The sequence below is a fragment of the Meleagris gallopavo genome, chromosome 6 (genome assembly GCF_905368555.1).
Source record: "Meleagris gallopavo chromosome 6, MGAL_WU_HG_1.1, whole genome shotgun sequence".
Classification (NCBI taxonomy): Eukaryota; Metazoa; Chordata; class Aves; order Galliformes; family Phasianidae; genus Meleagris; species Meleagris gallopavo.
In genome coordinates this window covers 40,956,712-40,974,477 of record NC_139409.1, presented here as the reverse complement: position 1 = coordinate 40,974,477, position 17,766 = coordinate 40,956,712, and the positions used below count along the sequence as shown (strand labels likewise).

Below are 17,766 nucleotides of genomic sequence, written 5' to 3'. Positions count from 1 at the left end.
TTTTCACTCTGACTTCGACTTGGATATTAGGAAAAATTTCTTCTCAGAAAGAGAGGTAAGGCATTGGAGCAGGTTGCCTAGGGAAATGGTAAATCCCTGTCCCTGGAGATGCCTGAGAAACACGTACAGGTACTGAGGGAGATGGTCAGTGGGCATGGTGGGGATGGATCGATGGTTGGACTAAGCAGTCTTAGAGGCCTTTTCCAACCTTGATGATTCTATGATTACTGGATATAAAGAAAAAGATAAACTGTTCTTATTTTTAACAATAAATGAAATTAGCTGAGACCACAGTCATTTTACTACCCTGGAAGCTGGCAAGGTATTCAACAGATCACTTAATATGGCACAAGAGGATATTTTAAGTGCTAGTTAAGCCAGCAGGAGTCTCAGTCTGACAGAGCCTATAGATACAATTGTTTTGTAGGTTATATGTTGAACTGAGTTACTATAACCAGTTAAAAGTCCCTGAGGAAAAACTGTATTGATATATAACAGATTTGTATACAGTACAAGAAAAATTAGAGGACTGTACATTTTGGAAAAATTGATATGTAATAAACAAGAATGTTGTGAATAAGTATTCTAAGCAGAAATAAGCAATCACAACTCTTATTCAAGTCTTAATTTTTCCCCACTTTTTCTACCTCAGGAAGACTTCTCCAAACTTTATTGTATTAGTTATTCTGTATTCCATTTTTTCCCCAAGTAGCTGTACTGAAATGCCTTGCAGACTTAAACTGCCTCAGCTTTACTAAGTTAACAATTCTATGTTCCCTTCCTTTAATATTCTGAAAGTTTAATATTTTTTAGTTAAAATTGGTGGATATAATAGTACAGTAAAATGAAATGCACACATTTTCACTGGATTTCAGAAGGGTTTGTATTCCTGATTAGTCAAGTTCAACTATACAATTCAACTTCAATGAAACAAAATCATCAGCAAGTACTCTGCCTTCTCTACAGTAATATGTTTCAGATACTTAAAGGAGAACAAATTATTTCAAGGAAACAAGCAGAAAATGGTATATGGATGAAAAATACATGGAAGGATTAAAAAAAATAAAATAAAAAAAATCAGTAGAGAACAGTACTTCAAGTAGAGTTGTGATATCAAAAAACACTCTCAGAATTTTCTCATGTGCAGTTTCTCAGGTTTGAAAGTAAATGTTCTCTGAATTTTCAAGGCTCCTAAATCTTCATAGGAGTGCTCTGTTTTGTCTTATTTTCATTAAAACAAACAATACAATTTAAATTCCATTTTAATTGCTCTTGCTTGGAACATAATATTACCATTCTAATACCTCCAGAATGCACATTTTATTAATGAATTAGTGATGATCTTTTTTTGATGATCACACCCATTTGAAAGGCTAAGTAGAGTTATGAGATCAGTAGTGACATTTGATAAGAAGTCTGAATATTGAAAAAGTAATAGTAATGACTGTGAAAAACAGGCTAAAACCACAATAAATGTCAGTCAAAATCTTTCCTTCCTCTTCTTTTCTGCTTCCTCAACATTCCTCATTCACATCGACAAAAGGAATATGATATTTGTCTAACCTGAATTATTGCCTTGATAGATGACTAAACTTACAAGTGAATAAATTCCTTTCCTGTAAATTAAACTTAGATTATGACTGCAACCTAAATTCTCAGTGCGAAGATGACTAACAGCTCACACTTAAATTAATTCTTATACAAACATATTAATAGCACTTCAAATACTTTGATGCTTTTAACCTGCTCCTTCTTATTTTTTAATCTTACAAGGTAGCGTGAATTAAAATGAATCAGAACACTCTTCTCCTCAAAGAAAAATCGATTACACATGGAAACACATACCTGACTTCCCTGATAACCCCGGGGTCCCTAAAAATGAAAAGAAACATCAATTACATTTGGTGACAATCCTCAGAAGCATGATAAACCAGCCTGATTGTGAAAAGGCACTCTGGGCTCAGTATTTGTAACACTTACTGGAAAGTCCCCTACTGCCACTTTGGGGATTGACCCCTTTCCTTTATGAAGATGGTCCAGCCTTCATTATTACTTCCATCCTATAATGATTTGTATTTTTACCTTAGACCAATCTGGAGCTGGTGATGGAAAAGCCACTGGCAACAACTGAGTCAGCAAGCTCCCTTGATTCATTTTGCTTACAAAGTACCTCCCAAACGAAGAGAAAAAATTGTATGTTTTTACAACTGGAGGTCTTGCTCTCCCCATCCATGTCTCAGGAAAGCAGCAGCACAGAACAGTTCCGCAGAAAACAAGATTAAGAAACACTTCAGTGACATACTTGCCTTATAACCTCTGGCACCTGCACATCCCCTATCTCCTCGAGTCCCATTGAAACCAACTGGACCTCTGCCTCCCTAAGAAGCAAAAAAGTAATGTTAAAACTCATCCTTATAAAGATGTTTACTTGTTAAATAATTAAGTAAGATTAAAGCAAGACAGAATAACATCACCAGCAGGTGTGCTGATAGGGCACATGGAGATGATTGTGGACAGAAGCAGGACAGCTGATCTAATCTGAGTATAATCCTTACCATATGACATCATGCAAAAAAAAAAAAAAAAAAAAAAAGAGTGGAGAGAGCTGACTGGGGGCAGTGCCACCGCTCAAGAGACTGGCTGAACATCAGTGAGCTGGTGGTGAGCAATTGTATTATGCACCAACTGTCTTGGAAAAAAAAAATATATATATAATTATTACCATAATTTATATATAATAAATAATCATTATTTCTTTTTTTCCTTTTCTGCTTAGTAAATAGCTTTCATCTCAAACCACAAGTTCTACTTTGATTTTTCCCAGTTCTCTTCCTCTTCCCATAGAGATGGGGAAACTGTATGGTGCTTTATTGCTTGCCAGGTTAAACCACAACAATACATAAAATTAGAAAAAAAAATAGAGTAAACAAGAGCTCTAGTACTATCAGGCAAAAGAAATACCTTGGATATCCAAACATCAGAAAAACAGAGATGACTCTCTGCTTTCCTTACTCATTAAACACCTCTCTCTCTGGACTAGCAAAGTGCACTGTGGATCGCATTCTAACTTAAGTTAGCCAGAGGTACCACAGAGTTACTATAGAATATGAATAAACAGACTATGACTAACATCTGAGCTGGATGATACAAGATTATAATCCAACACTGTCCAGCATTACCTCTGCAAACTCTCTTCTGCGTGGCATCTCTTGTATGTAGCCTATTACCCACTTCCTGCTATGCTTTTATTACCTTCAAATGTTTTGGATGCTTAAAATAGTTATATTATGGCTGAAAGAAAAAAAAGTTTAACCTTTACTAGGGAAAATTTACAATGTGAAATTCACTTTTGGGCTTCATATGCAGAAGACGGACAGCTTCTGAGATCCTTCCATAGTACAGAAAAACAAACAAAAAAAGGCATTGGGAAATTTAGAAGGAAGACTTACGTAATTTAACTCTTCTATCGGATCACTCTAGATTCTCAGACAGTTTAAGAAAATGTAGAATTTTAATTTTGTAAAATCACAGAGTAATAGAAACTTTTTGGATGGAAGGGATCTTAAAGAACAGCTAGTTTCCAGCCCCTGACATGGATGGGATCACCTTCCACTAGATCAGTCTGCCAAAAGCTCCATCCACTTTGGTCTTGTACACTTCCAGGGACGGGATATCCACAACTTCTCTGGGTAGCCTTTATCAGTACCTTACCATCCTCATGGTAAATAATTTACTCTTAATGTCTAACATAAATCTATCCTCTTTTGGGTTTTAAACTCCTTATCCTATTGTGCATCTGTTCGTACACAAAGAAAAAAACTGTTTTGACCCCTTCACAACTTCAAAAGAGACAAGACATTGAATTTTTCAAATCAAAATACTGTGGCAGAAAAAAAAAATCAGATATTTCCTATTTCAAAGTATTTGGAATATTTTCACTTTAAAAAACAACCTCAGGGCTTGAATTTTAATTTTAATTCTGGAAATTGCTCACATGGAATTTTATTCTATCATTAGAAAATCAGGCTACATGAAAAATAAATAAATAGATAAACAGATAAATAAATAAATGTGGATACTGCTCAAATAGCTACAACCAGTGATTTCTAAAGAAATCATTAAACCACCATCCTGATGCAGTTTTCTGATAATCCTAGAAGACAGCTCTTCCTTTCCATCACCACTTTCCTCTCAAGAGAGGGTTGGCTTCCTGCAGGCAATCTAAGCAAGGGCAAATTTAGGCTGAGTAACCTACTGTTAAAATTGGAAGTCCACTGCAGACTTTACAATTAAATACAGAAAGAGATCCTTGTCTGGGTCTTGGTTTGGATTTCTCACTTGTTACTAGGAGTGATATTCAAGCTGTGTGCAGTATTGTAAACACAGCAGTTTGATTTTAGCACTAAGAAAATGATCACTTACACTTTGCAAGATTTATTTTGTTTCCAGACCGCAAAAGCAGCAATATTCCCAGGGGATTGAATTTTGGCATATGTACATTATGCAGAACTCTTTGACAGGAACAGCACAATGCAAAGGATTTAGAAAGTCACCAAAACACTGCTGAATTTAATTTTGTTAGACAGTCATAAGATATTCAGTTATGCTAAGAAGGGATGGGATGGCCTTTTCTGCTAGAATTATCTGCACAATCTGCCATGAAAAATAAGAATATGACTTACAATTATGCCACATATGATCCTATTCTGTGATTCTAACTGACTGTTTCTACATTAGAAGCTATTATTTGTTATGGTGAAGTGCAGATGCACGTAGAATCAAGTCCATGTATTTGCCTTCAGATGCTGCTTAAACACATTTTAGGTTAGGATTGATAAGACTGAGTGAATGAGTAACTGCAGGTAGTTTCAGGCATCAATAAACATTGTCTTAGAAGGAAAGAATGTTTACTTACAATCCCACCTTCCTCACCAGGGTGGCCAGGAGATCCTCTGTAACCTGTACTTCCCTGAAAGACAGGAGCAAAAGAACACTTCTCCAAGCACACTGAGTTTATTTGCATCAAATTACTCTGCCCATGCAGACAGAAAAATTTTCTTGAAAATCAGATCCAGTTAAGCTAGGGAGAGCAGATTCTACCAACTGTGCTAATACAACCTCTCTGCACAGAGTTCTGCATACTTGACATCGTTGTGGAAGAAAAAAAATTGGTAAAATAAAGTTCAATATAAGGTTCAAAACATTATTTCAGGAAACTGCCTAACAGATTAACAAAGCTTAGTAGGTTATCTGGTCAAAGTATCTTTCCTTATGATTTTGAGGAGGAAACTATAAGGAAATTTTAAGGTGAAATGAAACATAAAGGAGACAAAGATTTTGCAATAGATTAAGACAACTTTGTGAATACTAAAACTTTGTATTTCAACTGACCCAAACCTCATAGCCTCAGGTTGAATATATATAAATATATTTAGTATGCATACATACACATCTATTGCACAGAAACTAGTACAGAATTTTTAGAAATGTGACAAATTTGTGATGCAAAAAAATGTTTTTAAAACTGTAAGCTGTACAATCCAACACATCATGTCCATCCACCTGCAGTACAACTACATCTACATTCTGAACACTATTTCATCTGAGCATTATAGTTCAGATTAATAAAGCAGGTGTAAGAATACTAACAAGTGTAATGGAAGAAACCAGTGTTACAAGACTACACCTTTGCTAAGTGATAAGTAAAAATGGATTTAACTGCAGCGAGACAACTGAAGAGTGTAAAATACAAAGACAAATTATTTAGAGTATTCCCAAAACAAGAAGAAATAATGGAATTAATGTAATATATAGTCTCCGTTTGTATATTATACTAAAAACCTTAATAATGAGGTCCATTAGCATGCTGTAGAGGTGATGAAGTCTGCTATATTTGAAACAGATAGTAAAAGAGAATATAAAAGCCTGAAGGAAATATTGTAAATTAGTGCTGCATTGATCAGGCACAAGTCTCACATCTTGTGAAGAGGGATTTTTATTTTCTACTCTCAGCTTGGCAGTTGCCCATTTCTTATTCACAGTTAGATAAAATGCTGAATCATCTTATCAGAAATCATTTTGAAACCCCTCTCTATTTACTACTGAATTCTGTGAAGAAGAGCACTTAAATATATTTATGGATAGACTTCCATTACAAAAATACCTTTGTAATAGCAACATGGAGAAGAGAAACAATTATATTACAGCTTTTATCTTCATCTGTCCTAACGGCAAAGGTTACGGGCATCTGAATGCGTGCTTTGTATTACTATAAAATAGAGACACATTGAAAAAATAATTTTTGTTGACCACAGCTCTCCTACCTTTCTCCCAGGATTTCCCCAGCGCCCACGATCACCAATTTCTCCAAGGCATTTACAAACAACATTACAGCATTTTCTTTCCGCAACAGTATCCTGAAAAAAAAAAAAAAAAACAAGTATAATAGCATTTATGTACAATAAATTACAAAACACAGACTTCTTCCCTTTCGTTTATATCACAAAAGCACTTACAAGATTCCTCTGTAAGATGCTTGCAATCTCTGGAAATCCAACACTCAGAGGTTCATTGTATCCAAAACCTCTGCCAAACTCTATTTCACGAAGTGTAGTCAGGTCCTGACTAGTGTCCAATCCAACTAAGAGAAGGGCATCAAGACCTTCAAAATAAGCGTAGATAGAAGTTTGTGAATGCCTGAACTACATTATTTAATCAGCAACGTGATTGTGAATAAAAGCAGTTCTCTAAAACTTAAATTTTTCATTGTGTTAAATGAAATAGAGCCACTGAGAGCAACATACGAGACAAAAATTAAGACTAGTAATTTTCCAATTAACTTCCCTTCTTCAGAAGGTATTGCTATATCAGCTCAAGAGCTAACCTCAGTACCTGAACAGAAACATATGCATGTTTTCTCCTGCAGATGCTAGAGTTGGACTTAACATCCTGTACATTTGTCAGTAAAAATAGCTACTCCTGCTGCAGGAGTTGCACTCCAGAAATCAGGAGCGTCTTAGGTTCCCTGCACTCTAGAAATTTTTCAATCATCACCTATCAGTCAAAATGTGTAAGAGTGGAAAGGGGAAGTCAAAGCTTGTCCAAGCCACTTTCTCAGCTGGGAGTCAATCTCAAATGATCTCTCTGCACTTACCTACTAAATTACATATTGACACAAGTAGATTTCAGGATTTCTCCAGTTTCCATTTATCTGACCTTTCCTGTTGACAGGAATGGCCCACGGATAAAATCAGGATTTCTCTCTAGATCACAAAGGAATTGTATCATATTGTATATCACATATTTTAATCATTCATTACGATTTTCTTCTTACTGTAGATACAACTTAGGCCTTTCTATCATACAGTAGTATGAAGTAAAGTCAGTTTTTCCCTTGACCAAATGCAGTTTTCTCTGAGGAAACCTCTGCTACCCTCTTCCTCTTAGATGGAAAACTTTTTTCTTTGCTTTTTACTTTTTCTACAACTTGCATTTAAGGTAGAGAGAATCTTGTAACCCACAGAGGTGTGACAGAAAGGGTTCTAATCAACAGCCTCTGATGGCATAACTAAAGAAAGGTACAAGCCAAAGGAACATAATACAAGGAAGGTGTCTTATACAGAAAGAGTCATATTTTTTTCGGAGGAGTTAATCCTTAGGTACTTTCAGAAACTAAGTATTTGCCCTATGCATAAAGCCAGTCTCTTTAAGTCAAGATCAAACTTGGAAAATAATAGCCCACAGAATAAAAATAATTTTTAAAAGATCAGCTTATCAGTCTTCATTTAATACATTAAAACAATTGTCTGAAGAATACAACTAAAGATGAAAAACTCTTGTGAATGCCCTGGCACATACAATTATTCTGAACATCATGAACATGGATGGTTCACATGGGGAAGCACACACTCTCCCAGTGACTTCTTAGTAACTCAGTGAGTGCAATGAGTCATATTATTTAGAAAATTTATATTAGCAGAAAAATACATTGGGTTTCAGGGCAGTAGGAGGCCAGAGTACCAATGCAGTGATGTAATACCTTTGAGACGAAAGGCAGTGGCTGCTTTTCTGAGATCTTCCAGTGAATCATCCAGCCCGTCTGAAAATACTAACAGAACCTGTCAGTACAGAGAGCAACACTGAATCCTTGAAAAGAAATATTAAAAGCCATATCATTGTAAAAAAAAAAAAAAAAAAAAAAAAAAAAAAAAAAAAAAAAAGTAGTTCGCATTGAAAACTGTCTATAAGGTAGTTCAAATTCCACTAGATTGTATAGACCTGGAACATACACAATAGCAAAAGAGCAAGAATACAAAACCCTCTCTTACCTGAAAACATTCCTACTTGAAAGATCTGTCTCGCCTGTCAGTTCTTAGCATTGCTATTAATTGTATTATATCTACCATATAGTTTGCTAACCTGAAGATCAATTCTGCTGTATCTTATCTCCTGAAGAGCTTTGCTTGTGGAAGTTGTTCACCTGTATGTGAACACGGAAAATAAATCTGAAGAAGCAAAATTTTCTCTTTCTGCCAGACCATCTTCAGCTGGATGCCATTTGAGCTGCACCGAGTGCATCTCTGGGTGCCATCTTGCCTTTCCACTGATGTTTATGTCCCCTTGCTCTTTCCCACATAACATCGTACCACCCAGCTTGACTCTCTCTCTGATAAGGCTTAAGATACGGTTTAACTCACATAAGGATGAAAATTCTAGCCCTTACCATTGGCTATATTCTCATCTTTTCAGGCCAAAGAGTTATTGTCAAGCCTCTCTCAGGGCTTAAGGACTTCTTACAGTTCCCTCAAAGCTACCAGTCTTTTCCTATTTCTCTCCTCATCTTTCCCCTCCAAATAAAAAAAAAAATCTTCTCAGGCCTAACTCATCCAGTGGATTTCATTTCCCAGAAAGAGGCTACATTAGTAAACCATTTCCTACTCCCAATAGTAATGACTTTAAGTCCTCCTAAACTCTGATCAACATTTTACATTTCCTACATTTGCTTTACTGCAAACTCCAGAGAACTACTTTGGTTAAGGGAAATTTTCCTTATTAAAAATAAAGGCAATGATCCTGAAACACTCCACTGTGTTCTTTCACTTAATTGAAAGTAATCCTTTCATTTCAGAAGAGATTAAGTCAAGCCTTCAAGTTCACCAATTCCTGATTCACCGATTTTTGAGCTACCTTCTGTTTCCATGAAATAATCAGAGTCAGCAAACGTTAAACCATGTGTTTTTTCAAGCGTATGTATTCACACCATTAAGTTACCTTCACTTTAGCAGAGGTTGTACTAAAAAGCTTCTCCTGAATTGCCTGTAAGAAGTCTACGTTCAGGTAAGTATCCACCACTGTTTGTGCATCTAAGAACTTCTGTATGATCTCTTCATTATAGTCCTCAAAATCCGAGTTGAAGAGGAATTCCTTGGTCTGTGACAATACTTGGAATTTGAACCTAACATTGACTGGAAAGCCAGCACTACAGCTGATATTTGGAAGAGATTTCATCTGGAATAAAAGCCTGGGGAGGAACGTTTGCAATTTCTGTTTCAGAAGCAGTGAAGACGCTGACTGCATATGTCTTGAAATATCAACTGCTATAGCAAGGTCTATATTGCAATCTGTGAAGAAATTAGAAGAAACAGGAGACTGTAAGCATACACAATTTATGCTATTTACCTTCGTTATAGTACTGTGGTTTAACCCGGCAGGTAGCTATGCAGTACACAGCCATTTGCTCACTCCTCCCTTTTCCAGTGGAATGGGGGAGAAAATCAGAAAGAAAAAAAAAAAGTAGAACTCATGGATTGAGATTAAAAACTAAGATAAAGAAAAGGAAAAGCAAAAAAAGAAAGGATAGTAGTTATCACTATATATATAGTATGTGATGCACAAGCAGTTTCTAACCATACACTGACCAATGTCCAGCTAGTTCCCAAGCACCAGCAGGCCATCATGGTACAGAATACCTCTTTGGCCAGTTTAGATCAGATGTCCTAATCTAAACTTGCCCCCTCCTAGCTCTAGTTTCTTCTAGAAACATTGGTGTGTTATCAACATTTTTTTCTACTAAAACCAAAACATAGCATCATACCACACACTATGAAGAAAAAAAACTGTCCCAGTGGAAGCTAAGACACAGAATCATGGGAGTGGAACAAAATTCAACATGGTAGATTTAGAAGTAGAAGTCAGAATCAGTGAGATGGCATTTCATATTTTCAGATAATCATATTTTCAGAAAACCTAGTAGTCTATCAGTTTCATTGGGCTACGTGAACTAGCAGCTACAAAGGACTGATCTTATTCACTAGATGTACGTATGTATTCAAATGCAAAACAGCTCACTGTTCTCATTCTTCTGCTGTCAAGTAGCTTAGATGTCTTAAAGGGCTTAGACTTACAAATATTTCCACAAACTTTGCTAAAAACTGAGAATATGTAACACGTATTCCAGTTGCAATATGAAGCTTGATAGCTGGCTGTGATTTATCATTTTGTCACAAGATCAGATAGCATGTACAAATACAGAACAGTAGATCAAAGAAACAAAAATAATAGTGGGACAATCCCTTACGTATATCGTATGATATCGTACTGTACTGTAAGGTGAGGGCTATCTCAGTTGCAGAATTGATTATAGAGCTTGTGATAACAACAGCAAACATTGCAACGTGATTAATTCCTCCAGCACAACCTACCAAGCCAGCTTATTTCTCCTGTACATTGATTCTTGATTTGCCATGCTGGATTTTATTCTGTGGCCCTACATGCACTGTCACCTGTCATCAAACAACTGCAAGGAAGTCTGAGGCATGTAATTTTTTGTGGAAAAGAGTACATTCCTTAATTTTGCTCCCTTTTCGCCCACTAGCTCTTTAGCATTTAGCAAATACAAAGTTGTTTTTTATGTTTGCTAGTTTGGGCTAATTCTTATGGATAAGTTTGCCATATAAGTTTCATTGCAGTTTTGTTATTCATAGCTCTGCTTGTAGGGGGAATCAAGGGTATGTAATAAAAGAATATAATGCAGACTGTAAACGTACAGAGCTCACAACTGAAATTAAGAGTAAAATTTGGTTTGGTCACTACAAAAACAGGGAGAGAAACCCCAGGAAAGATGAACGTGTTTCAGCAGTTTAACCAAATAAATCCAGAAACAATTTCACCATTGTTATGTTTCAGTACTTGCAGTACAAATGTGCCCTTTGAAGGGTATGATCTACTTCTAAGCAGTACCAAAAACTTTCAACGTGCAAGGTCACAGACAATGCACTTTTACAGCCACAAAATCTGACCGACTTTTAGGTCTCAGAGTAGAGTTTCTGCTTAGTCCATGGCAAGAAAGTATTTCTCTTAAACGGTTATATACATATATGTCTCTACATATATCTACACACACATCTATACAAACACACCTCATTCAGAGGTGTGAAGTTGCCCATTAGCCAGAGCTTGTGAGATTGCCCATCTGATTTCAAGATTCAGAGAACAGCAGAGTTATAAAGGCGATCAAAATTTCAGGAAAAAGTGATTTTTTTCTAGTTGCGTATGGATTTTCCCCTCACAACCTCTCCACAGTACCTCTGTAGCACTTCATTTTTGTCAACAGTTGCTATTAACAGTTCCATTAGAACAGGATGGCCATACTTAGCTATAGACAGCACAGGTTTTTTGAAAGGCTCTTTTTCAAATATCAGTGAATTGTCCTTTTTCTCTCTTATGATTAGGATATCAAAGGCACGTTTTCTGTCTCTTTTCAGACAACAAGGAATGATGAATGTGAATGCTAGATTTGAAGCACTCTCACCTCAGAAACCATTTACTATTGCTAAAAGCATAATGGTTCTCGCCTGAAAAAAGGTGTATATCTAGAAATTTACAAAACTGAGTAACCTACACAGAGCTATTAGGTAAAACAGTTGCACTGCTTCCCAGCATACTTGGGTACTTTTGCTAAGGATTGCATGTAGCCACGTAGATATTCTCCATTACATATCCAACAATAGATTTACGCTGCTTACCCTGGTCAGCAGAGTCTTCAGGTTCACAAATCTCACTGGTAATAGTGCTCTTGATTGTTTTCAGCGCATCAAAGTTCTCCACTGTGAACACTCTCCTTGCATCACCAGCTATTCGGAGCAGCTCAAAAGAATTTACAACCCCTACACCAACTGCAAAGACGTGTATCCCATTGCTTCTCAAAGCCATAGCTGCATCATCCACTCCGTCAGTAGAGTATCCATCTGTAATCACAACAAGGTTCTGCGAAACTCCTTGGTACTTGCGGCCTCCATTGGCAGGCTCAAAAAGTCTCTGGGCAAACTTCAGTCCTTTGCCAGTGAATGTAGAAGATTTCAGTTGCTTGATTCTGTGTATCTGTTCCTTTATAACGGTGTCACTATAGAACTCATTAAGATAAAATTCCTTCTGGGGTTCGTGACTATATTGGACTACCCCAACGCGTACTTTGTCCCTAGCAATAACAAAATTGTCTACAACATTCTTCATGAAGGTCTTCATGATGGAAAAACTCTCTTCTGATATACTTCCTGATCCATCTATCAAAAATATCAGGTCTGCCACACGATTGCTGCAAACTTAGGGAAAAAGCAAGGACAGGACACAACACAACAACAACAAAACAATTAGCGAGGAATAATCGTGGCATTGTTTAACTTCTTACTTATTCTCTTCAGTGTAAGCCACTTGTCAGAAAAGCTGTTCACAGAGAGGCTATGTAAGGACAATCTACCTGTCACCTATCCTGCATCAATCTTGAAACCTTCCTTGCATAGATAAAACTCATTCTTTTCTAGAATTAACTTGCAGAATAAATCATAGTTCTTTACATATCAACTAAAAGACTGTCTGAGGAGAGCAATAAGAAAAGACAACTTATAAACAAAGTCAGTCTGGCAGCTGAGGAAAGTCAGATTTTACCTACCAATGATGTGAAGTCAGAATAACTGCCACAAACACTCACCCTCTTTGTACTTGAAAGGCCACTGTGAGGAGAAAACTCTTGAACTACATGACTGCTAAGGAGAAAGACAGATTCTGCCTGGAGAAAATTCTTGCCTGCCATTTTTATTTCTTAAATAGAGTTCTTTCACGTGTTTATGGGCAGTTTCTATTCAGGGTATCAGAGGTGCACTTCCCTGGATCTAATTTTTGGTAGAAAGAACCTGACTCTGTATGTTGTGCAGCAAGAAAAAAGAGTGGTCAAGAAGCCAATGCAAAATGATACCTGTAGAAAGACTTTTCCTCAGTGGTTCATGTGTGTTTTGATAAACGGTATCTCCTAATACTGGGTCCTTCTCTAACCACAAAGCATACTTTGAGAAGGGATGTACTAGGAAGTGATGAGCTGTTCTGTGCAGGGCAGATGGAATCAGCCACCATATACATTTGTGAGCAAGGGCCACATTTACACTAAGTGCAGGTTCATTGGATTTTTAACAAAAATTGTGTCTACATTTGTTATACTCTTCACACTCTTATCCCAGTTTCACATATGCGATGATATTTGAACTACTTAAGTGCATTGCAGTATGGTGACATTTGTTTTAACACACATGAACCTCTATGTCTTTAAAATTTAATACTCTTCTTTAGGATGGGCTTTGCATAGCGGGACAGAACTGCCTAAGTCTAAAGTTCTAGCATGTGTGAATAAAAAAAAAAATAGTTCCTAGGAGTTAAAAGACATCTGCCTCCATCAGTGTAAGGAATCCCTTGGAAACAACTGACAGAAGACCACTGGTAGAAAGTAACTTTTGTGATTGAATCTTCATGTGTGCTGTATTTTAAGCATAGAACTCTCTCCAGGCTTTTCCACTTATCCTCCTATTGTGTCCATGAAAATATTTAACATCAATCTTTGCTTTGGACACTCTGCAGTTGTAGAAAAAGACCTAGTGGATTTGTTCAAAAGTCTTCTTTACCTGGCTTAGATTTCTCACACACTATCTGAGTCAGGTTTTCGTGTATGTTTTCTAGTGCATCATAGTTTTGTGCGAAGAATAATCTTTCTTGATCTTCAGTAATCTCTTCAAGTTCTTCTCTGCTTGCTTTGTTCACACCAACAGTAATTAAGACGATTTTATCTTCTTTCAAAGCCCTTACGGCCATTGGAAGGTTGTCTCTATCTGATGGTACTGTTGGTTCATCAGTAATGAGAACAACGATCCTAGTGACAGCAAGAGACGATGCACGTCCACCATAGTTCACATCAAATCTCTGCCTGGCAAAGCTCAAAGCTCTTGCTGTGAAGGGTTGGCCTGACAGAGGCTTCAAGCTGAATACTGCTTCTCTAATCTGAGACTTGGAAGCATATGAGTTCAGTGAGAACTGTACCTCTGGATTGGAGCTATAGACCAAAACACCAAACTGAACTTTGTCCTTCCCAACCACTGAGTTGTTAACTACTGCTTCTACAAGCCGAAGCATGTTTTTGAACTGCAGGTCTGTAACACCAGATGATCCGTGCACTACAAACATGATATCAGCAGCTTCTGCTCTCTTGCATGCTGTCAGTGGAAAGAAGAAAAAAAGAGAATTATAACCCCTTAATGTTCTTCAAAACTTTGTATAGAGATTTCTGTTCCCATGTTTCAGCTGTAACCACAAAGTGCAGAGTATTTTACAGAAGAGAAGAAATACTTATTTACTTGTTTATGAGGAAAAGAATGAGATTAAAACCTGCAAAAAGAACAAGTTATTTTGGTAAAAGAACATAGGTTCTTATACCACATTTCACTCCAGTGACACTGTATCATATGGGAGCGACAGATGTAAACTCCACTATGAACACAGAAAGCAAAGTCTTTCTTTATAAAGAGTCAACAGGAAAAAAAAAGAAAAAAGTACCTAAAGAGAATAAACAGAGAGGGTTATCATCATTACTTACACTTCTGTAGATTACAAATTTCAAAGAGAATCTGCTTTTCTGAGAAGTTCATTTCACTCTCAAAGAACACTTTGTCTTGAGTGCCAGTAATCTCCACAAGTTGTGAATTGTTTGCCTGGAGCAAGTCAATAGCGTATATAGTGACACCTTTGTCTCGGATGGCTCTGGCTGGGTTTTTTACTGAATCTTGGGCTTCTCCATCAGTGATCACAATCAAGTACTGTTTTAATTCAGGACGCCCTCCTCTAGGAGGATCAAAGTAAGAGGCAGCAAAGGTCAGTGCTTTCCCAGTCAGTGTTCCCAATTTTATCTGCTTTATTTCTTGAATGGCTCTCCGCACTTCAGCTACAGTACTGTATCTGTCCAGCTGGAATTCTTCTCTTATTTCAGAGCTGAACTGAATCAAGCCAACTCGAACATTATCAAGCCCAACATCTACCTTCATGACAAATGACTGCATGAAATCTTTTATCTTCTGAAACTCAGCTGGTCGAATACTGTTCGAGCTGTCCACGAGGAAAACAATATCAGCTCTCACATTTTTACAGACTAAGAAATAAAGAAAAAAAAAAGGAATGGGTTAAAATCACAGATTTCACCTGCGCTTTTAACACCTTAACTATATCAAACTCCCCCAAAAAATCTGTAAATGATGGAATGAGAAGACAGATGTCCTCCACAGGTGAGGATGGATGAGAGTGAACAGGAGATTTAAGGGCTAATAAGTAAAAGAAGGCTGGAGAGTCCTTCTTCATCTCCCAGTTTTAAGAGAAAGAATTCTGTGATTTCATATGGTTGGCTTCCTCCAAGTTGGTATGTTGTACAGTAAGATCTGTTAATCCTGGGTAAGAATGGTCTGCACATGTCAGAAAACCACCTCGACTTATGTGTTGAATAACATGAATTTATCTCTTCATAAAAGACAGCATTCTGCAATGCTCAGACTGTTCACTTGTTCAGAACAGCAAGTATCCTGATGTTAGACTGCAGGTAATTATCACTGGTTCTGCGTCTGTTCTCATGAAATAGGGTCAGGACATGCCAGTATGCAAATACTTAAGTTTTTACTCTAGGACGCTTCATTACTTCATGGATTTTGACTTCTGGTATTTAGCCTCATTTTATTTTGCTTGGTGACTGGTACAATTGGTATCTTGAGATGTTATCTAGTTTTGACATGGCAAAGTCTGAGATCACCCACATACAAATCTGTACTTCTGGCACATAGCAATATCATTTTCTGAATAACCCAAACTGTTTGAATACATTCTAACACTAGTTGCTTGGAAGAGATTAGGCATAAGAGATCCTCTTACCATTTGTTGAGCAGACTTCTTGCACAATTTCACGTTTAATATGTTTCAGAGAATCAAAGTCACTTACAAAAAACATTCTATTTTTTGTCTCCGCTATTTCCTCCAACTCTCGTTGAACAGCATTCTTGATGCCAATGGCATAGATAATGATTCCTTGTTGTCTCAAATCTCTTGCTGCCTGATTCACCCCATCTTCAGATTTACCATCTGTAATCACTATCAGAATCTGTGGAACTTTTTCCCGATAAGCCATTTTGAACAGAGTTTTCATAGACCTTAAGGCACTTCCAGTTCTGGTACCTCCACCAATTTGATCAATATTCTCAATTGCCTCTGTTAACCTCATCCTTTGGTTATGCTGGCCAATTATGATTTCTGTCCTTGACTCAGATGCATACTGAACCACACCAAAGCGAACATTGTTAGCTCCAAGTTGGAATATTCTGATAACCTCATTCATGAATGTTTTCATGTCCTTGAAGTCAGATGGATAAATGCTTCCAGAGCCATCAATCAAGAAATAAATGTCAGCTTCCTCCATGTCCACACAACCTAATAATAAGAAAAAAAAAAGATTACAGAAGTTTTGACACTTCCAGGTGTAAGAAAATCACTTTACTGTAACACAATCTCAGAAAATAGGTAGCTAAAGACTACTAATAATTTTATTTGGAAAGTCCTTCAGTTTAAAACCTTGTAAAATCTTGAGTGTTGAATAAATTGAATAAGAAATTACCAGACTTCTCTGCAATAATGAAATACATCAAAGCAATATAATAGAATAACAAAAGCGACTTTTGTTACTGGCACTCAGTAATAAAAAGGACAGTAAGCATGATGGGATAGAAGTTAAGACTGGAACAGCTATTAGAGTAAGAAAAATAGAATAAAAGATAGATACAGTGGGGTACAATAATAGTGTGGCAGCCTGCAAAGACAAAAGAATGAAGAAATGCAGCTAGAACTAAAGCTAATTTGAAACAGAATGTTAAGAGAAGCTTTTTTGTGACAGACTGGGTAGAATTTAGGTATGAAGATAAAAATATAACCAGGGTTTGTATTATGAGAGGCTAGCTTCCTGAACTGGTAGTAACAGCATGGCCTAGCTATTTAGCCTAGCTATTATATGTAGGTGAAAGAGAACATTTTACTTCAGTGTCAGAATTCAGAATCACTGAACACCTACAAATGATTTTAACAGTTGGAGCTCTTATATAACCTGGATTCACATAACAGAGAATTGACTCAATCTATTTGTAGATATTGTTAAGCTGTGCAAACTATAACAGACAATTAACCTGGAGAATCCTGAGAAGAATCACATTCACTTTAGCATGAGGAAGATTTGAAATTTGCTCAAGGGGAAGCAGAAAAATCTTCCTGTCACATAGTTCCCCAGAAGGGCAGGAATATGTAGGGGAGGGTTCCAAGCAGGGCAGACCTTGGCTGGAGGATATGTGAGTCCATCATCACCAGAGCTTTACAAACATCTCAAAAATATTTCAGAATTTTAATTTCCCCTTGCAGTAAGTGCAGATT

The 17,766-nt window shown here is 36.9% G+C and overlaps 1 protein-coding gene across 1 annotated transcript in view; it reads right to left on the bottom strand.

Annotated features, from left to right (window-relative positions):
* The window catches only part of COL6A6 (collagen type VI alpha 6 chain), a 46,088-nt gene that overhangs the window by 22,526 nt on the left and 5,796 nt on the right, over nt 1-17,766 (bottom strand). Inside the window, exons 5-15 of the mRNA XM_085226444.1 lie at nt 16,228-16,779; nt 14,912-15,460; nt 13,947-14,531; nt 12,024-12,599; nt 9,271-9,620; nt 8,039-8,117; nt 6,516-6,661; nt 6,324-6,416; nt 4,916-4,969; nt 2,307-2,378; nt 1,846-1,872 (exon numbers count right to left, since the gene is read on the bottom strand). Coding sequence (XP_085082570.1) covers nt 1,846-1,872; nt 2,307-2,378; nt 4,916-4,969; nt 6,324-6,416; nt 6,516-6,661; nt 8,039-8,117; nt 9,271-9,620; nt 12,024-12,599; nt 13,947-14,531; nt 14,912-15,460; nt 16,228-16,779 — 3,083 coding nt within the window. The remainder of the gene's footprint in view (nt 1-1,845; nt 1,873-2,306; nt 2,379-4,915; nt 4,970-6,323; nt 6,417-6,515; nt 6,662-8,038; nt 8,118-9,270; nt 9,621-12,023; nt 12,600-13,946; nt 14,532-14,911; nt 15,461-16,227; nt 16,780-17,766) is intronic.